General features: G+C 37.1%; 1 protein-coding gene across 1 annotated transcript in view; it reads right to left on the bottom strand.

Annotated features, from left to right (window-relative positions):
- The window catches only part of LOC150097135 (transmembrane protein 130-like), a 56,587-nt gene extending 48,315 nt beyond the window's left edge, over positions 1–8,272 (bottom strand). Inside the window, exon 1 of the mRNA XM_090407377.1 lies at positions 7,935–8,272. Within this exon, the coding sequence (XP_090263503.1) occupies positions 7,935–8,031 (97 nt within the window). The 5' untranslated portion in view covers positions 8,032–8,272. The remainder of the gene's footprint in view (positions 1–7,934) is intronic.
- Positions 8,273–22,912: the final 14,640 nt, after the last annotated feature.

Here is a 22,912-nt window from a genome sequence, read left to right as displayed (position 1 = left end):
ATGGCTTTGAAAAACTTGTTATACAGTAAAGAAAATATATTGAATGAGAGGAGATTATGTTGAGAAATAGCATATGAAAATAAAGTAGGGAGACTTCAAACTTAATCTTTTGTTTTGTAGTTTACTGACAACTCTTTTGGATGGAGCTATCACAAGACAAGCATTACTTTTGTAACATTCCTTGTACTTATACAATCCAGAATTTTGGTTCCAATTAATTTTTGAGTTTGCATTGCTAGAGTGGTCATTAAAGTTAAACTTTAATCACTACACTGGAAATATAAACAATTGTGTAATTGGATGCTTTTATTTGGTATCAGCTTCATGAAATAACACTATGTTACTTTTGGTTTGGAGCCTCTCACGGGACCTAATCAACATTAATCATATCATTATTACATGTTACCATCAAGCAATGACTCATTGTGGGAGGCACCACTCCACACACAATCTACCAGCTACACAAAATGCCACCTAATGTCCACTTTTTCTTGTTGTCTGTAAACTGTGTTCTCTTTACTTGTATGTAGAATGAAACAAACCCAAGTTTCTGAGACAGAAAAACTGCTACATGTATATGAGGTTGGCTAGCAAGCTGTTTAATTACATAACCCAACAGAGGTATTATTATTATTATTATGGGCTACTCCAAGGAGTCCTTAGACTCATCGAGGGAGGTCCTAAACATCTTGTCAAGAACTATCCAATATGTCACACTCATGGCACCAAAAACAGACTCTGGCAAACTATTCCACTTATTCACTACTCTCGAAGCAAAAAACCTAGTTCTAACACCCTTGCTAACTACACTCTTATTCAGTTTCCATGAATGGCCCCTAGTTCTTCCACCACCACCACCAGACCTGTTCTGAAAAATTTCCTCTGAATTAATCTTTAAAAACCCTTCAGTAATTTGTTTGTCTCAATCATATCACCCCTTTTCCATCTATCAACCAGTTTCTGTAACACACAGATCTTCAACCTGTTCTTGTAAGGTTCATTTCATAGACCTGTTACCATCTTGGTCACTCGCCTCTGGATTCTCTCTCTACCTCGTCCTCATCACCAAGAAACCCTGGCGCCCACATCTGTGTGCAGTAGTCAAGATGGGGTCTTATCAAGGCTTGATAATGAGGAACAATAACCTGCTTGTCTCTGCTCATCAAAGTATTCTTCAGTAATCAAGTAATCTGATGAGCTGTTTTAGCTACTTTTGCTATGTGCCCCCTAAACTTTAAACTTCCTAATCCACTAACATTCCCAAGATTAGCTTCATCAAATTCCTGGAGTAAGTTCCACCAATGTGGTATACAGCTGACAATCTTTTCACCCAAAATGAATAACCTTACACTTTGCCACATTAAACTGACATCCATTCTTCTTTGCTCAGTCTGTCAATCTATTGAAATCATCCTGCAAAATTTTGACATCACTATTAACTATTGCTCTACCCAACTTGGTATAATCGGTAAACAACAAAACAGTTTCTCTCAGATCCTTTCTTATATCGTTAATGTACAAATTAAACAGTAGTGGTCCAAGAACAGAATCCTGCGGCACACCACTAGTTCTTTTGGACTCTACTGTTTAATTCGTACATTAACGATATAAGAAAGGATCTGAGAGGAACTGTTTTGTTATTTAAGCAGTTTAAGTTGTTTTAAGCAAAACAGTTAAGTTTGCTTACTTGGGAGAAGGAGTAAAAAAACCAAGTTTATAAAATTACTTGGTATCCTTAATATATATATATATATATATATATATATATATATATATATATATAGTATTAAAATTAAAATACACCAATAAAGTGTCCATTGAACAATTCCACTATGTCCTCTGCATCAGTCACTCTATTCCCATTTTTATCCCACAATGTCATTCTTCCACAATCATTTCTCTCCTACTGGCCACATAGCTAAAAAATTCCCCAGGATTTTCTTTGAATCTTAGGCCCAATCTCTTCTCATACTCCAGTTTCACCTGCCTTGCCATACTAGTCACTCTCCTGGCCTGTGTCTTATATTCTTCATGCATCTGCTCTTCACCTGTCTCCTTATATCTCTTCCATAGCCTCTTTTTCACATGCAGTTCCTGTTTAATATTGTTTGTCATCCACTTTACACCAAATTGGGTCCTCCTCTTCTTCACTTGTGGAATACAGCTTACTATTGCTGCTAACAAATATTCCTTCACAATTTCCCAAGCACTAATGATATCCCGGACTTCCAATTCCAGCCTCTATGAAATATCCCCAAGTTGATGTCTAAAACTATTATAGTCACCTGCCTTATAATTCCATATATGTTCCTGTCTCTTTGATACCCCTGCATATCTATTCATCTTCCAAGTCAAAACCACATGGTCACTCTCTCCAACTGATGAGAGATGTCATCTCAGTTATTATCAACTCTTCTGATGCTATGACCAAAGTCAAAACTCTTGAAAACCTCTTGTTCCCTCTATTACATGTTGCCTAAGACATTTGTCCCTCAAGAATTCTAGAAATTCCATTCCCTTATTGCTACATGCATATTTCTCTCCCCAATTTATACTGCTGTAGTTAAAATTTCCCATAACAATCATTCTTCTTGCACTTGCCAAGCTCAACTGTCTAAACATTTCCTGGTCCCACACCCTCTGTGATCCTTGGTTTGTGGCAACACCCTACTACAAAATCTAAATAGATTTTGCTTTCAAAATCATTAGTGTCACTGCCTTCCAAAGCCCCCATTTATAAGTGACGACTTATGTCCTCTATGAGGACATAAGTCGTCACTTATCATAAACAGTACTCCACCACCATGCTTTCCCTTCCTATCCTGCCAAAAATGCTGTACCCTGCTACTTCTATTCCTGTTATTATATCCTCTTCTGTCAACCATGTCTCAATGATCCCAATAATCTTTGGCCAGGCTGATGTTATCAGCATCAGCACCAATTCCTCTCCTTTATCCTGGATACTCCTGGCATTAGTATAAAGCGTTTTGACTGTTTCTATACCAAGCATTATCCCCTCTAGACTCCACTGGGCTCAGCGTTACCTGATGTCGTCCCCCTTCTCCTAAGTACCCATTCCCACAAGAGGCCACCCCTGCTACCATCCACCTATATCATTCTAGTTTCCCTGCATTGACACACCAACTTGTTCAGAACAGCAATCAACCCAGATGCCTACGTCCTTCCTCATTCAAATACAAGCGGTCTCTTGCATACAATTTCTCTCTCTGTACTCAAATGCCCTCCAAGCATCCACATATTCCAATCCTCTCTTCTGACACATTCTAGCTGTTATGTTATTCAATATTACTGCTCTTCTACTCAGCTCGTCACTATCATACGTAGGCAACATACACACTATCTTTCCTCTCTGCACCTTCTTTCCTACAACCTCAAACAAGAATCTCATATCTCTTGCTGCCCAATTTACATTACCTCTCAAGTCATTTGTTCCTACCATCACAATCAACTCATCCATCCTTTCACCCCCCTTAATTGCCATAGCCACACTTTCCATCGTTCCTCCAGGCAAACACTCTTCACGCATCCTATCTTGAACACCATGGATCATCGAGTCCCCATACATTACACCTCTTACCACCCACCCTGTTCCTCAATTTCTCACATGCATCTCACTCTTTCTCCTCTAACACTTTCTCTCTGTGTTTCCCTTACCTGCCTTCCTGACATGACTGTATCCCTGGTTCCAGTGCTACCTCTCATTCCCTCTCTCCTACTGTTTCCATTCTCTCCTCTTCTATCATCCCCTCTCTTCCACTGTTCCTATTCTCTCCTCTTCTATCATTCCCATATCTCTCTCCCTCTCATTCCCTCTCTTCTACTGTTCCTATTCTCTCCTCTTCTATCATTCCCATAACTCTCTCTCACTCCTATTCTGATTCGCCTTGCATTCGTCTCTTCGATTCGCCTAATCTCATCTTTCACACTTCTCATCTCATTTCCTAGACATTCCACCTGCTCTTTCAGCCAGTGGCATATTTAAGTATTTGCTGCCCCTAGGCATGCAGAAAGTGCCGCCCCTCATGAAGGCAGGTCATGATCCCAACCTCCAGTGACTGAAGTTGCTATAGATACGGACAAAGTGGAAATTATTTCCGTCTGTCCCTCACGAAGACTCTGACAGGCATTGTCACAAGCTGACCAACGAGTAGGCGAAGGATGTTTGATTACTTTTGCAAAAGTTTCCAAGTGCTTTCTTAGAACATGTCACTGATGTGTTGAAGGTGTGAAAAATACGTACAGTTTCTGAAGGACATAAAAAATGCAGAAAAGTATAGACAGGATTTGGCAGCACAAGTACCAATTTAAGACAGAGAATATCCAGTGCATGGTGTGAATTCTGCCAATGGATTTATTTCAAGAATTCTTGCTTGCAGTCCTGTGTGCTTGTCTGACATGTTACTAGCATTATCACATGCCTGCCCTCTGCAATTTTCTACATTAATTCCAAGCTCATTTAGTAAAGTCAATACCACCTCTTGTATCTCTTCAGATTTGTGACTTATGTTAGGAATGAAACGCAAGAAACGCTCCACAGAAGTCCCATATTCTTTTACATATCGTACAATGAAGGACAGCTGATCAACATGAGACAAGTCTAGTGTTGAGTCAACACTTATGGAATAGTACTATGCTATTTTAAGTTCTTCCAAAATATATTTGATTACTTTCTTGCCCATTACGTTATTTTAATAAATTCCTTATATGTGGCAAAGGAAAGATAGGAAACGAAACTTTTTCCTTTTTTCCCCCCGATTTTGGCAATGTGCTGAGCAAGAAAGGGATCAAATTCACTAATCCCTACTGTCTTTGTGTCAAGTTACCGATAACAATACAGTAGCTTTCTGTGCACGTGTCTCAGTCTGTATAGTTATACAGAATCTGATTACATGCTAATATGCTTGCGGACTAAACTTACAATGAGGAAAAGAAAAATATTTCTCTACTTGTGAGTAAATGCGGCATATAAGAAACATGTTATAACTAAAAAATAAGAGCCTGGAAATTTCTGCCGACCCTCAAAATTTGCCACTCTAGGCCTGGGCCTATACCTAAATATGCCACTGCTTTCAGCTCACCTATTCTCTCTCCCTCTCTCTCTCTCTCTTTCTGCAAGTCAGCCCCTCTTATTTGCCATTCATCCTCCCAATTGAGACCATCTCTGAAAACTTCACAATCATTCAACCTTTCCATACTCCCCACTCTCATTATTTTATTCATATTTCTCTCACTATTCTAGCCCTCTATCATACCACTCATCTCTCTACATGGAGAATCTCCTGCCTCTGGCTCAACGAGGTCAGTTATAGTCATCTCTAATTCACCAAGTTCCTCCCATTGCCTGCATTTTGTGCATATAAGTATTTCCCCTTCTCTCACCTTCCACATATACAACTTCCAGGATGCATACATTCCACAAGATCTGCATGTTACAAAATCCCGTATTATATCAAGCAAAATGTAGTCCTTAAATGGGGTAGGACTTGGTAATATGCCATTTGCAATTTTAGCTGCCGCTGCTGCCATCAATCAAAATAGTGTCAAGGAACTATTACAACTAAACGCTAAATAGGTATAAGGGAGTATAACTATATAAGTAAAAGTACAAACAAAATATTTAAGTATACTAAATATAAATAAAATAAAACTAAATAATGAAAACTTATGTTATCTTCATCTTCTCTTCCACTGTTATGCATCCAATTCTGATCCTGTCTTCTCGGTAACCAAAATACACAATATAGCGACAACTAACTCCAAAAACAACCACTGAAGGACACTTGTATTACAGAAAAACAAGTGCTATATGTGCTGTTCTGTATGCCAATGGCTATCATTACTTTATTATAAAAGGTAAGCAAATTACTGAAACAAAAGCATCTCTTAGCAAATCTGTACTGACTTTCATAGATATTATTACTCTCATCTGCCTAATTTTGAATAACATCTCTCAGAAATTTCTGAAAATCTTAACAATTAGAGAAGAAATATATAACATGAAATATAAAAATATATAATACGATGCCTTCATTTTACCACAACCTTGTACAATAACACTATCTTACTCACCTTTTATTCCTCTGACGCTTTCCCATAGTTAGACCTTCACTGAAGCAGCTAGATCAATGGAGCTATCAGTTCCTTAGCACATTCTCTCAATTAAAAAAATAAATAAATAAAATAATAATTCCATCCATCCCCACTGCTTGATTTCCAGAGTACTTGGTATTTGGAAATCATTCTCCTAATGCACTTCTAAACCTTCAGCCCCCCTCATCCCTTCAGAAATAAAATCTGCTTTTACAGGATGAAATAATACAATACAGTGATTCAATAAACAGCTTGACATGTAATCTGCATTGGTCATGCAAACTCTTTTATCCAACAGGATCATACATCTACAATCATTTCACTTCCTACTGGCCACATAATGAAATAATTCCTTAGGATTTTCCTTAGATTGCAGTGCTAGTTTCTTCTTGTATTCCATATTTCAAAATAGCAATTAAAAATGAAAAATAAAATAGTAAAGCTAATGGTGTGGAACCAAATGAATAAATTTATAAGGATGAGAGAAATCAGTCAAAACACTAAACTGTCAGTGAACAACACAATATTCAAATTAATTTCAACTTATGGAGACTTTGAGTTAACGATAAAGCAGTTGATCAAAAACTAGAGACCACAGATATGAGAGTTTTGAAATAAATTAAGCAAGTGAATAAGCATCAACAGCAGTAATATAATAGAAGGGATTTATAATATATGAGAACATTAGAGTTCAGACAGATAACAGACTAATCTGGAAGAAAACTGTGTATAGAAAGTTAGTAATAATGTAAATTTTTTATGCAGTACTATCATAATATCCTGTGGAGACTTTCACGGTACATATCAGGAATTTAGTATATTTCTTTTTTAGTATATATTTTTTTTCTATCTTAGATTACTGGGTCAAACGGTTAATCAAATTAGTAATACTTTATTATTATTGGAGGGAGGTTATGTACATGTCACCAACATTCTCACAATACCTCCTTTCACTTTGAACTAATTAACTGCTCAGCACATACAACAGACTGTCAACCTGATCCACTCACTGACCATTCTCCAAAAAAAAAAAAAACAATATAGCACTCACACTCAAATTCCAATGATTACTCCTGGTTCTTCCTCCATTTGTTAAGTGCTGAAGTATTTACTCTGTATCCATACTATATAAACCTTTAAGTAAATTATGTTTCTTCTATCATACCTCCTCTTTTCTATCCATCAACCAATTTCTGTAACCCAGAAATCTTCAATCTATTATCGAATATTCGAGAACACCTTATGAATATTCTACATCACTTCAACTGCCTGAGAAACCCAGGCGACCAAATCTGGGCACAGTAGTCCAAATGTGAAAGAAAGAGAGAGAGAGAGAGAGAGAGAGATGATAATGACTTCCTTATAATTCTTTATCCTTACTAGTCATTGTGTTTTTAGGTATCAAAATGATCAACTGTTTTGCCAACTTGCAATGTTGCCCTCTGAATTCAATTCCATGTCTATCTGATCCACATAATCTTCCACCTCATCAATTTATAGTAATGCAATTGTCAATCTTATACACGAATCGGCACTTTTAGATCCAATGATGCTGCACATCGAAAGAACCTCATCATTTCATCCAGTTTATTCAAGTCCCCAACTTCACCAGCAAGCAACTGTGTCCCTCATATTGCTATTTAGCAAATGACTGTTTTGTTTATCTATAAATATTGACTTATTTTATATTTACTTAAATATTTTAATTTACGATACTTGTATAATATAAACAGAAAAAAATATAAATATAATTTGGTATCAATATCAAATTTATTATACAATTTATGTAAATAAATGAAATAAAATTAAAACAGTTAACTTACTTTCAGCTGGCGCAAATAAAGTACAGTCAAGAAAATAAATTAATATTATTAATGATGCAGGCGAAATTAGCTTGATTGTGATTAAATATCGATACATGTCTGAATTATCGTTACATTTGCGCACATTCTTTAATTTCTGAGCACACTAAATTATTTAATTTCCAAAATTAGCATTAGCGATAAAACACTTGCCATTAACCTTGCGACACACTCTACGAATTGCCTGGGAAAATAAAAAGAATTTCCGATAGTACTGGCTGGATTTATAGACACAAACAACTTTAATAACATGCACACATCTATCCACTGAAAATGACAATACAGTATATCCTGTTATTCGTTATTTCTGATTTTATTATTTATACCACTGAAAAATATAACGAAAGTAAATGTCCATATACTCAATGATCATCAATCATTAGTAAATTCCAAGTGATACAATCTAGTAACAGTGCGAAATAATTTCTAACTATAGAATGAAGACAAGTCAGAATGATGTAGATAATACAGTACTAAGTTCGTACAAATGATCTAAAAGGTAGTGTGAATCGGGTAGAGAAAAATTTAAGAACAACGTTCGCGATGGCACAGCCGAAAATAATACTTCGTGAACTGTCGTGGAGCAGAATGTAGACGAGGAAGCGCAACAGATGTGGTAATACCAACAAACTTCACGATTTATAACTGCCAGGAGTATCAGGGATAAATGCAATGAGATTTATGGTGTTGATATACTTCTTCTGTCCGAAGACTATTGATATCACTGCCACATGTAATTAGCAGAAGACGACTTCCTGACAGGAATAGAAGGATGTTTATTTATAATTCTGATTATACCGCTAAAAAATCCATTAACACCTTATATTAGCCAAAGGGAGCGGTTGAGCTCATTTTAAACCCTATCTCAGGTTTCTAGACTGAAAGAAAGTCGATATCCACCACTGGCCAATCACAGATAGCTGGCGGAAAATTGTCACTAATTTAAGCAGCATCCAATGAAGAGAGCAAGGCATACAAGCGTCGCCATCACAGAGTCCCAAGTCCTAACATAGTCTGAAATAGTGTTTGTTCAAAGGTGGATTTTCTTGAGTTCAAGGGATGAAAAACGTGTTTTAGGGAGAACACACCTGTTGATTACAAAAAATTCCTTTCCTGGTTGATTGGAATCGAACTTATGTCTTTCTTCAGGCGGCCGAGGGCTATGGACGCAAACGTCATTTGTACACGGCTACACAGGCCTCATTATTATTATTATTATTATTATTATTATTATTATTATTATTATTATTATTATTATTATTATTATTATTATTATTATTATTATTATTATTATTATTATTATTGTTGTTGTTGTTGTTGTTGTTGTTGTTGTTGTTGTTGCTGTTGTTGCTGTTGTTGTTGTTGTTGTTGTTGCAAGAGACCTCCAGGGGTAACGGACTCCTTGAGGAAGGCCACATATCACTTGAAGAATTGTCATAAAATGTTCCTGAATCCGTTCGCAGTATCTGCACTCACAACCTCCAAATGCAAGCTATTCCACTCACTCACAGTTAACTCCCAGCGCTATCAAGCTCTATCATAAATTTAGCTATTATCTGTTGTTGACTGCATTCATGCTTGACTTCCACAGATCTGCTCATCTCCCCACTACTCTCTGTGAAATAAAAAGTTTCCTCTACTGGATAGAGATCTAGGAATTCCACACAAACTTTTCAAGAATTTGTAGGTCTCTATCATATAAAATGTCTTTTCCCTGTTTACTAACTTCCGCAGTGCACAAATTGTTAATTTCCATAGATCTGAATATGAAACTGAATACTGTTCCTTAGACCAGTTTTTATAATTTGAGTTATAGTCTAGATAACCATAGTTTTCGTATCATCTTTAGCACTCTCTTTTGCACCTTCACTGAATCCAATGCCATATCCTCCAACTTATACAATAGCCTTATATGCTGAATTGGGTCAACAAATTTAGCAAAGTATAAAAGTATCACGGTGTATCCATTCCCCTTGTCTAATTTAATGGTAACATTATTATAGAATATGAACAAGTTGCTCAAACATGGCCTTTGCTAACAGGGGCGAATGCGGATCTTGAAATTCACGCTTGCTCTTGTTATCATTCAAGGAGTGAGAGGTGTGATTGAAGTCTGATTAGCGGAATAATGAATTACTGACCATTTAAAACTATGTATTTAGAAATTTATGTACATTTAATCATACAAACACAACATTTATTTTACAAATGATATTCTATCTTTTTTAATTTAGCTACTTGAATACAAATTCTACCCAACGGTTCTTCTTTATGAACTGGTCAATAACATCGCCATAAAAAGTTGGTTGTAACTTAATACACACTTGTAAAGGCTGGCTGAAGCTCACTAGCTAGATCTACTTCGACTGCATATGGCCTGTGTTTATGACGACGTGAAGGGAGAGGAAATGACTATGCGCGCGCACGAAATCACAGTGCTGCAGAGAGGACCTGGAAGCTCCCACAGCCAAGCAAGCCAAGGTAGCTTTGACTAGACGAGCAAGCATCGGCCTTCGATACACAATGCAAAGCTCAATTATTGCCGCGCAAGCTTAAGACGTCTTCTGTCTACAAAAATAAAAGCCTAAATGGAATGCTTATAAATGCATGCATTTATTAACAAATAAATATTATTTCTTTCTCAAGTAATGAGCTTGTGCAGCAAGCATGGAGAATTCGCTACTGTTAAGTAAGCCATTCTGTTCATTGCTAAGTATAGTTTCTCTGTCAATCCATTTCCGTATACAATCCCTAACTAACGTTAGGAATTGTATACGGAACCTAACTAAGGTTTCCAAAATCTACAGAATCAGCACTCTAGATATATTGATAGGGCAATTGGATACATCAGTCTTTGCACCATACTTGTGCAATTGAATTATCATACATTCTTTCCACTCCCGTAGAATCTTCCCTGCTCTGAGACTCAAATTATATAGCTGGTCTAAGCAACAGTTCAACTGAACGCTCTTTTAGCATCTATGCTGAAATCCCATCAGTCCCTATACCCGAATTCATATTCAGTTTATGCAACTCTAGTAAGTACTTCCTCATACTCATTCATCTGAGTGTAGATGTAGCATCGGGCTCTATGTTAACTACACCAAAGTGACAGCTTTTAGCAAAATTAACACTCATCAGTTGAACTATCTCTTTTACAACTGCCATGCACATACCATCTGAACTGATGATAGTTATTCCTTCACATTCATTCATTCTTTTACTTGCAATATTACAATAAAATTCTTTTGGGTTTTCTTTAGTTTGCAGAGCTAGTTTCTTTATATACTTACATTTAGCATTTCATACAATAGTTGTAATCCTTTTGACTGCAGTTTATAATTATCATAACTGATATCAGTATGCAGTATCCCTTCTGCAATATATTTTTATAAGAATCTCTTGTTAATGAGATTACACAAGGTGTGTGTAGCTCAGTGGAAGTGGTGCTTGCATCCTCTGTGCTTGGCCGCACGAAGTTAGACTGATAGTTCAAGTCAAGTCTAGTCACTGACTAGAGGAACTTTTTCTAAGCCTTTCTTTGACCGGTTCCTGAGTTAGTCGATCTCTGGCACGGACAAGCAGGTTTTCCCTCCCGGAAACTCAGATTTTTCACCCCATAAACTGAAGAAAATCGACCCTACAACCCACATTATTTCAGACAGTAACATATCCTGTTAGGGTTAGGTACCAACCCTAACAGGATATGTTAGGGTTGACAGCCCTTGTTTGCTCGTCTCTTCATTGATGTGCCTATAATTAGTAATAGACATGGGCCAGCTATCTCTGATTGGCTACCGTAGGATATTGAACTGCCTACTCACTCTCCAAAAGTCCTACTCCCTATACGGGAACAAAAAGCTTTGTTCCCGTATAGCGAGTAGGTGGCCGTTTTAGCCCTATCTACATTTTGGAGACTGAGTGGGCAGTTCAATCTCTACTAGTAGCCAATCAGAGATAGCTTAGACCAAGGTTATGACTAATTAATCGGTATTCAGTGAAGAAGACGACTAGCAAGTGCTCCATCTCGTGATCCCTAACCCTAACACAATATTTTCATGCCTGAAAATAGTGTGGGGTGGGTTCAACGGCCGATTTCCTTGAGTTTACCTGGAGAAAAAACAGACTTGCGCTGCCAGAGATCGACAAACTCGGGAACCGGTCGAAAAAAGGCTTAGAAAAATTTCTTCTAGTCGGCAACTAGATTTGAACTACCAAGTCCCCCTTCATGTAGTCAAGCGCCACAGAGTGCAAACGCCACTTCTACTGAGCTGCACAGGCTACTTAGGCGTTAGCTTATTATTTTTTTACGAGAAATTGCACATCCATTTTTCACTTCCGCCCTCTTTATTCTTAGAGAACTCTAGGGACACATTCCGATATTGTTTCATTGATGTATTTTTTAAATACTCTATGCACTGTCGAGATCCTTATCACATAGCAACCGATATTTTGGAATTGAACTTAACATTCTCCTCAGCTGGTCATAAATTCCTGCTTTGAATTTCATCATGTAACCTAAGCCCCTTCTTTGACCACTACCACTAATCAGAGGCAGAACAGTGACATCTTTTCCTAAAATTTCCTCGAACACTATGTTGATGTCTAATACCCTTTACTCTAGGATTCATCTGTTGATTTCGCTAAGGGATCTTGTCAAGCAATAATTCAATAAATTCGGCTTCATTCTCTTCTGATGTTTCACTACTATGCAATCGATGTTTGGATAATTAAAGCATCATGATTAATCGTTTGGTGCTCATTACGTTGACTTGACGATGTATTTTATAGTCACGTGCATCTGATCCTCTAACCCGTAGCAACACACAATCATTATATGTGCTCTTTCGATGGAATGTGAGTTAGAAGAACATCACACTGTGGAATCTTCAGTGAGTGGAGCAACATAAAACAAATAAATAAAATACAGCAGTAGAAAGTTTTTCTCTGGGATATTTCATTCAACAAATCGGTAAATCGACTAAAGAACTCACGCAATTCGCAGACATGAATACCAACCGACTTTGTTCACTCCCTTCATGATTTTTTTTAAAATTGATCACATACACGAGAGGTCAAAGAACCTACACAAGCATCGATGTGGTGTGTGTGTGTGTGTGTGTGTGTGTGTGTGTGTGTGTGTGTGTGTGTGTGTGTGTGTGTGTGTGTGTGTGTGTGTGTGTGTGTGTGTGTGTGTGTGTGTGTGTGTGTGTGTGTGTGTGTGTTTGTGTTGGAGGGGGGATGTAGGTAGGGATTAAGAAAGAAGCAGCTTATTCACATTGCTCTTGAATAGTCAAAAGAATGCAGTTGTTTTGGAATACTTATTATTATTATTATTACGGGCGACTCCAAGGAGTCCTTAGACTCATTGAGGGAGGCCCTAAACATCATGTCCACATGACAATACGACATTCTCACAGTTTCTATCATACCTTGCCTTGAATTCACTCACCGTCATGGCACCCACAACAGACTCTGGCAGCTTATTCCACTTATTTACCACTCTAAAAGTAAAGAACCCAGCTCTAACACCCCTGCTAACCACACTCTTTCCCAGCTTCCATAGGTGTCCCCTAGTTCTCCCACCACCAGTCCTGATCTCAAAAATATCCTCTGAATTAATCCTGTAGAAACCCTGTAGCCATTTGAATGTCTGAATCATATCTCCCCTTTTCCGCCTATCAACTAATTTCTGCAACCCACAAATCTTCAACCTGTTCTCATATGGTTCATTCCATAGACCTGCTATCATCTTAGTCACTCGCATCTGGATCGTCTCCACCTCCTCCCCATCAAGAAGGAACCGAGGTGACCAAATCTGGGCACAGTAGTCGAGATGAGGTCTTATCAAGGCTCGGTACAGAGGTACAATACCTTGCTTGTCTCTGCTCGTCAAAGTATTTTTCAACAACCAAGTGAGTTGATGAGCTGATTTAGCTACTTTTGCAATGTGCCCCCTAAACTTCATCTCCCTATCCACCAACACTCCCAAGTACCTGGCCTCATCAATCTCCTGGAGTACAGTTCCACTAATGTGGTATACTGCTGCTAATCTTTTCACCCCAAAATGCATAACCTTAGATTTTGTCACATTAAATTGACACCCATTCTCCTTAGGTCAGAACTAAAATTTATCCAAGTCGTCCTGCAAGATTTTGACATCTGCATTCACTATTGCCCTACCCAGTTTTGCATCATCAGTGAACAAATGAACTGTTCCACTTAGATCCTTCCCTATATCGCTAGTGAACAAATTAAACAGCAGTGGTCCAAGAACAGAACCCTGTGGCACACCACTATTCACAGACAGTCTTTTGTACTGTACTCCTGAATAAATTACTCTTTGATATCTCTCCATCAACCACCCACCTATCCATCTCACCAACCCTATATCCATTCCCATCTGTTGTAGTTTACGGATTAGAATTCCATGTGGTATCCTGTCAAATGCCTTAGCCAGGTCGAGCAGTATCACTGTAAACCCATTACCCTTGTCCAGTTCAGTCGTCACTGTGTTATAAAACTTGAGCAAGTTACTGAGGCATGATCTACCCTTCATAAAGCCATGCTGTCCCCCGTACAGTATCTCATTATCATCAATCCATTCCTGTATTTTTCCCTTGACTAATTTCTCCAAGACCTTGACAACGACTCCTGATATGTTGATCGGTCGGTAATTTGCAATCGTAGTCTTGGATCTTCCTTTATGCAGTGGAACTATTTTCCCCTCTTTCCACACCTTCGGGACTACACCAGACCCGAGACTGAGATTAAACAACATGGTCAAGGGCACTGATAATTCTTTAGCCGCTTCACGCAAGACCCTTGCGGTATACCATCCAATCCCACGGATGTATTCACATTAAAGTTTTGTAATAGACTATTCACCTCCACTTCATTCATCACTATTCCCGTATAAACTAATGGTTCCTTCATTTTTTCAATGTCACCACCTGGATGATATACTTTTGCAAAGTTCTCCCTCAGTAACTCCACTATATCGACTGATTCAGTGACCTCCTTATCGTCATTCCTTAAAATCATTTTGCGGTGTACAATTTTTTTTTTTTTTGCTTGCAGCATATTGAAAGAACTATTTGGGATTCTCTTTAGCTTGCATAGCTAGTTTCCTTTCATAATCCGATTTTTCTTTTTTTTACCACACTCGTTACCCTTCTGGCCTGCACTTTATGCCATTCGTGCCTGCAGGTCATCTCTTTCTTTAAATTCCCTCCACAGTTTTTTCTTTTTTTGCAACTCAAGCTTAATGGTGTTATTCATCCATTTAACCCCTACTTGTTTTACTATTCGGACTCTAGGAATACAATCAGCCATAACCTCCTGTAAATGCTCCTTGACCACTTCTCATGCTCTATCGATATCCAGCCCTTGCAGTTGTACATGCCCTGGCACTGATCCAAGCAATCTCCTAAGCTTGTCATACTTGCCAGCATGGTAATTCCACGTATACCCTGTCTTAATCGAAAATTCCACACCTTTAGCCACCTCCCAGGTCAAGACCTTATGATCACTCTCACCAGTAGGTGGCAACATGGTCATATTCATTACAGTCAAATTCTCAGATGCTATTACTAGGTCAAACACTCTCGAACTCTAGTATTTTCCATTACATGCTGTCTCAGATAGTTATCCCTTAGTAACTGAATAAAATCCATTTCCTTCCTCACATGTGTCCTCTCCTCCTTCCAATCAATGTTATCATAGTTGAAATCCCCCATAATAATTACCCTCCTTCCACTCATTTCATCAATTTGTTTATGCATACCATCTCCACCATCTATTCCATCACCTGGTCTATAGCAGCACCCATCTGTATATTTTATTCAGCCAGTCTCAATCTCACGCCAAATAGCCTCAAATGAGCTCCTTTCACTATCCTGCGATACAACTTCAATTCTCCTTGGCTGCAGCTCATCAGCTATCATCAATAACACCCCCCCCCCCCAATTTATTCTCTCTGTCCCTCCTAAACACACTATAACGTACACATTCTATCCCACTAACTATATCATCTTCCGTCAGCCATACTTAATGAAGAAGGCTGTTCCAGGGGAAAGCGGTACATGGAATAAAGGAGAAAGAAGAGAAGTAAGTGCAGTGTATTTACAGTTGCACTGAAAAGGGATTCCGAGCATCTTCTACTCTTGTTTTTTAGACCCAATGGAAAGTGATTATTGCCAGTTCATTGGAGCTGTGATATGGAAAAATACCTGTAAACAGATACAGCGATAAAACATTGTCTTCTTTGAGTTTCAATGAAGTGAGTCTCTAAGGAAAAGCTCATCAATGATCTAATTAATCTCCTCTGGACAGTATCGAGAATATTTAGGAAGGTTTTAGATGCACCACCCCAAACAGTGTCCTAAGAATGCGCAAATTTGGAATGGGATTTTTATATAATTAATTGCTGATTGGGTGTGAAATAGAATCTTGAACTGGAAAGTGTGTGTGTGTGTGTGTGTGTGTGTGTGTGTGTGTGTGTGTGTGTGTGTGTGTGTGTGTGTGTGTGTGTGTGTGTGTGTGTGCTGAAGAAGATATTCATATGATGTTTTATGTCATGAAAGGTTGGAGGTAATTGTCACCCCAAGGAGGGAGAAGGGGAGAGAGAGAGAAATCTAATCCTGATGATGTGTGCATTACTGAGAGTAAGGGAATGAAAGCTGAGATCCCTTTTACGAAGAAAGCAAGACTGCGTTTTGGTGGCATTAAAGCTGACAGTATTATCCTCGGCCTATTGAAGGATGGTATGGAGCTCATTGTTTAAGGTAGGGCTGTCCAAAGCACTGCCCGCGGGCCTGGGGAAAGAAATGAGCCAGAAGGCACATGTGCCATCCTTATAGCAAAAGGAATCGTGAACTGTGCAATTTGGATGTTGAAGGTGAACAGCGTCGTTAATGTTGGTTTTTGTCACGAGAATTAGTAAAGTAGATATTACAGCGAGTTTTTATTATGGAGATTCTGGAATAAATTTGTCAATGTTTATATGATTTATTATAAGTTCATTTATGGTCTAACGGAAAGATAGAGTGGGGATATGCAACGATGGAAGATGATCTCTTGGATATGACATAGATACGTACATAGAACAACCAATCACCTTCCATTGACGTGGACATGACAAGACTTCCTACATACCACTACTCAGACACCCTCTATGACCTGGAAGGGTATGTGGCAACGTGGTTATGGGCCACTTCACCAGGAAGGCTCCTGACTTGTTACAGACAGGTTAAGGTCCATGTGCTATTTGGCATCCAGCTTGTTTATGGATAATGCTTGTTTTCAGATACTGTATATGAGAAAACAAAAGTGAAGGAGGATGCTATATTTGGTTGGTATATTTGAATTACTGAAAAGTATAAAAGTTGGAAGAAGAGGACGAGTCTTATTTCCTTCGACTTCAATACTGTCTCCCATTGTAAATATAGGCAAAAAGTTATAAATTTATGAAAATTATATATTAAACACTTGTCTATATTATATATAGAAACTTGCCTACCACGTTAGTTCACATTTTATGCTCGCAAAACAGAAAACAAAAACATCAACTCGTGACAAATGACAATGTTCAATTGATTTGGTTAACACAATAACCAATCACAATGTCCAGGGGCTATTTTTCCAGAACTGGCCTCCTGAGCGGTTTAAAACTACTAGAACGCTAAGAATTTGACCTGCTGTGCCATCTGCACATTTAAGGTCTCAAAGATGTATGTATTTTGAACGCACACCCGGGCTATTAACGTGAATGTGATGCGATATTTATGCGTCGAAAAGTGGCTTCGTCATGAAGCCTTAGTATATCTTTTACTTTTAGGAATCACGCGAAGTCTGGAAACAATTAGGGGAGTCTTTAACAGGAATAAATGCAGAGATATAATATCAGTGATATCGCTATTCGCTGGATGAGCACACCTGGAATATTTGCTCCTGATATACTACCGAGTAAATATGAACGCCGATATCAATTCTCCTGATGACGAGGGTTTAATTTGCTCATCAAAGAATATCAGAAGATTATTCATCAACAGACTAATCTTTCTTAAAAGATGTAAGTGCCATTCAATCATTCCCCGTTTTCTAACTTTAACGAATCCATTAAAACAGCTCGAGCTCAAAGAATTTACCACAATGCTAAACTGGAGCTTTCATCCGAACGTATTCTTGACACCAAACGTATTCTAGTCTCTTATTTCTCTAAGAAGACGTCTCTAGAAATCCGTTTAAATAATTCTCTGAACACTTCATCTTGGAACAATTTAAAAGACAATAGTAATCTTACGGCTTCGAAAGCACAGAACACTAATAAAATTAATCTCATCAGAAAATTTGAAGCTCTAAAATGCATGCAGGATCGTCCCTCATCCCATCATAATTCTAACTATTTAAAAAAGTTGTCATAAATAATTCTTCTCATTCCCTTTCATCGGCAGAAGAAACTATACTTGATAAAGGTCTCAATTTTGTTATCACTCCTACCTCCATACCTAAAGAACTGTTGCTAAATAAGATAAAAAAGCAGCATCCTCACTTCCAAACCAAGAAGCAAACCTTCTACGTATGGAGGCTATTTTTACCATAAATCATGCAAGACCCCCCCCATCTGATAACATTTCTTATTCTGAAAGATCAGCTAAAAAAACTTAAAGAAAAATAATGATATTATAATTCTCCCTACAGATGAATGGAATGCTGCTGTCATCTTGGACAAAACTGATTATCATAATAAATTTTGGAACTACTAGAAACTAACACTTAATCTGAATTAAATAGTGACCCTACAAGAAAATTGCACAATAAGACCAACAATTTACTGAAAACCACCTCAGAGTTGCCAAGAAACATCCATCTCTCCCTGAGATCAATTCATCGACTAATCCCACGATTATATGGACTCCCAAAGATCCATAAATTGAACTCTCCACTTAGACCAATTGTTGAGGACATAAACTTCCCTACTTACAGCCTATCTAAATACCTTGCTTATTTCTTGAAAAACCTATCTGGTGATTCCTTCTCTCATATAAAAAATTCAGCTGATTTCGTTTCAAAAATCAAATATGCCAAACTCAAACTCAACAAATCAGATTTAATGGCAAGTTTTGATATAGTTTCTCTCTTCACGAATGTACCTACTCAAGAGGTCCTCCATCTTCTCAAGAACAAACTATCCAAGAAATTCTTTTCTTTATGCTCTCACTGTGTAAATTCAGGATACTTCAAATTCGAAAATAAGATTTACAAACAGAACTTAGGATTGGCTATGGGCAGTCCGCTCTCTCCAATTATTGCTGATATATTCCTTAGAGACTTAGAAGAAAAGGCGATTAATTCCTCTACACTGAAACCCAAAATCTGGTGCCGTTATATAGATGATATATTCCTCATTTGGGAACATGGTTTAAATAACCTCAATATTTTTCTAGACTATCTCAACAAGTTTCATGAGAATATTAATTTCACCTACGAACTGGAATCCAACAACTGTATTTCCTTTTTGGACTTATCACAACTGATTACATCAAAATCTCTATTTTTAGAAAACTAACCCACACAGACACATACCTCCATGCTTCTTCCGATCACTACCCTCTGCAGAAATTTGGAATTATTTCAACCCTGGCACATCGTGCCAGATCTTTACTAACAGATGAAACAAAGATTGAAAATGAGCTTAATTTACTAAAAAGGACTTTTGTCAACAATGGTTTCTCTCTTAAGAAAATTGATACATTTATCTCACACCATCGTTAGACGGTGAGAGATAAATCTACCATTGAAGATTCTTTTTCCCCAAGAGCATTCATATCTTTACCATACATCAGCTCTCTCCACAAAACTGGCGAAAATTCTCAGGAAATTCAACATTAGAACTTGTTTCACTACGTTTCCAAAACTTCGATCAATACTAAGTAGACCTAAAATAAAACATCTCCCTCTCCGGTATCCAGGAGTCTTCAAGATCTTGTGTGAATGTGGCAAACCATATTACGGTCAGATGGCTAAATCTATCTTTTTACGTATGGAGGAACACAGAAGAGAAATATCCTACAATAGGACCAGGGTCAGCTCTCTCTCAAGCCACGTTCTCCCCTCTATTAACTCGGATGAAGGCGTTCAACACCTCGTAGACTGGCCGCAAACTTCTAATATTCATAGGTGTTATGATGAGCTCATGATGAGCGTATATATATATATATGCACAAGTGTCGCCATCTTGGCAGGCTCCTAATACAATATAGTATCTTTTGGAATAGAGTGCATTCCATGGTCCATTTCCTTGAGTTTACCTGATCAAAAGTCAAAGTTTCCGGTAGAACCGTGCCGGATATCAACTCACTAGGGAATCGGTCGAAGAAACGGTTAGAAAATATTTCTCTAGTCGGCGACTAGATCTGAACTTAGAATGTGTTTCTTCTGGATGCCTACCTCTAAGGATGCATGTGCCATTTGACTGTCATAAACAGTGCCGTAACGAGGGCGTGGCGAAAGAGGCGCTGGCCACAGGTGCAACTAGATTTGAGGCGCAAAATGTAAAAAATGGAAAAAATAAAAATAAATAAATAGATATAAAAGTCCGTATTTTATATTGTATTTTTAAATTTCGGCAATACGCCGCTTTAGACACAAAAATTCTGCAACACACTGCAACTGATTTTAATGGGGTTAATAGTAAGTATTTAACAAATTGCATTTAGTAAAATTTAACTTTTTACATTTAAATTTTTCAAAATTTTTGTCATTTTTGGGTTAGGGGGCGCAAGTTAGACACTTGCCACAGGGGCTTCATACCCCCGTTACTGTACGTCATAAATTCATATTATTGTTGTTGCTGTTTTAATAATAATAATAATAGTGAAGAATAGTTTACAGTCAGTAGTTCACAATTACACAAGCAAATAATATCATTAACTGCAGTTCAAATAATAATAATAATAATATGATTTATAATTTTTTAAATAAAATTATTATTATTATTATTATTATTATTATTACTACAAATCTCCTGAAGTCAGAATCATCAAGGGAGAAGTTTATACAACAAATGATTACATTAATGATTATTAGAACAAACTTCTATCCATAGTTGTTTGTTTTAATACATATTTTATACATCTGTCTACATATGATAAACTAATTGAATGCTTGTTCTTTAAGCGATAAATCATTTTCGTTATTTCTTAATGGAAGATGAACTTGGTTACTGGAAACATAAGTCCGTGAAAAAGTGCTATGTTAGGGCTCTAAAGCAGGGTTTTCAGATTATGTAACCTCATAATCTACCATTGCTAATAATCATTTATAGCTTTACAACTCATCGGCGAGAATAACATAAACAGCTGTTAAATTATTAATTTTTATAAAAATTTGTTTTGTACGACATTGATTCCTCAATTTGTAGAAGTTCATTTCTCTTACTTTCCGCAAAACTTCAATGATAATAATAAATATAATTTATTATTATTATTATTGCGTTCACTTCCAGTGAATCAAAAGATTCATCGCGGGAGGGCACTCTACGCTTCCTCGCTAAATCATTTCACTCTCTCCACTACTACTTAATTCTCCTACTACGACACTACTAGCATCAACGCCACCTACCACCTACCATCAACAGTATTTTTTGTCTGTAAATTGCATGTGTTCTGAAAGCCGATTTATCTGTAGGGATGAAAAATCCGACTTTCCGAGAGAGAAACTCTGTTACCTCCTATGAGATCGGCTAACTCACCTTGAATTGAAAAAGCCCATATAAGGATTCCCCTCGTCACTATGAGGGTCGAGCCCGGGTCCAATCGAAGGCACAATGTTCCGCTGTTCTTCCAATGTTCCGCTACGGGACATAATTTATGAATATAAATTTGATAAAATTTCGTAGTTGGTAATATAGCAACAAGAAATTAAAATATGTATAAAGAACTTAATTTTCAAAGGCTATAATTTACATTATAATTCCCGTTTGACAGCATCTTCCTTTCTGTTTGAAACGCGTTTTTTTTTTTTTTTTTTTTTCATTTCAATTTCCTCATTAAACAGTTACATTTCTGTCCCATTTCAGCGAACCATCCAAATAAGGTCATTTATTTAGTGAAGCGGTCTTTTATTACACGGCTAATTTCTAGGTCTTTGTTCCTGCCACTAAATATTCATTGCATGCAAATTTATTTTTCGATACACATTTTATTAGTTAACGATGTGTCAACGTTACTGATGCTTTCGCATTTTCGTCCTCATTATACATCTGGCACTGGATATTATAGAACTAACACTTTTTTTTTCCATTCTATTGCACAAAAACATCAATACAAAACAAGAAAGAGAAGAACAAAATATTCATGTCTGAGTGAGATACGATAACTTTTTTTTTTTTAAAATAATATTTAATGGTGCAAAGAGAGAGAGAGAGAGATTCTAATAAAATAGAAGAGCAGTTTTGTATAATACCAAGAAAAGGCATTGCATAAAAAAAAAGAAGTTATTTTTGTTCTCAAATCAGACTATGATTGGTGACTTTCATCAGACGATCGCTTGCCTGATAGTGTTATCAGTGAACTAGTTAAATCTTTATCCAGTGACCTCTGAATATTTCTTTGCGTTTGTTCTAAACTCAAAATCCATTAATAATTGTTAATCAGTCTTTTACCATATCAGTTAATATTTAAATGATAATATTAATCTTTATAGTTTTGTTGTGAATAAAAATGAATTTATTAATTATATTGGATATAATATAAAATGTAACATTCCGTACGACAACAACAGACTTTTTTTAATGTTTTAAACTTTCCTTATACAATAAAGTTAAATTTCATTTATGAAGTTACGTGGGATTGTTAGTTTAAGCAATCATTTTAATAAATTAAGAATATGATTCTTTCTGTTTCCTATATATTTTTTTTCCTTTTCCGGATTACTAT

The sequence above is a fragment of the Typopeltis vanoorti genome, chromosome 17 (genome assembly GCF_054136105.1).
Source record: "Typopeltis vanoorti isolate ZY-2024b chromosome 17, IOZ_Tvanoo_1.0, whole genome shotgun sequence".
Classification (NCBI taxonomy): Eukaryota; Metazoa; Arthropoda; class Arachnida; order Uropygi; family Thelyphonidae; genus Typopeltis; species Typopeltis vanoorti.
This window is presented reverse-complemented; position numbering and strand designations above follow the sequence as displayed.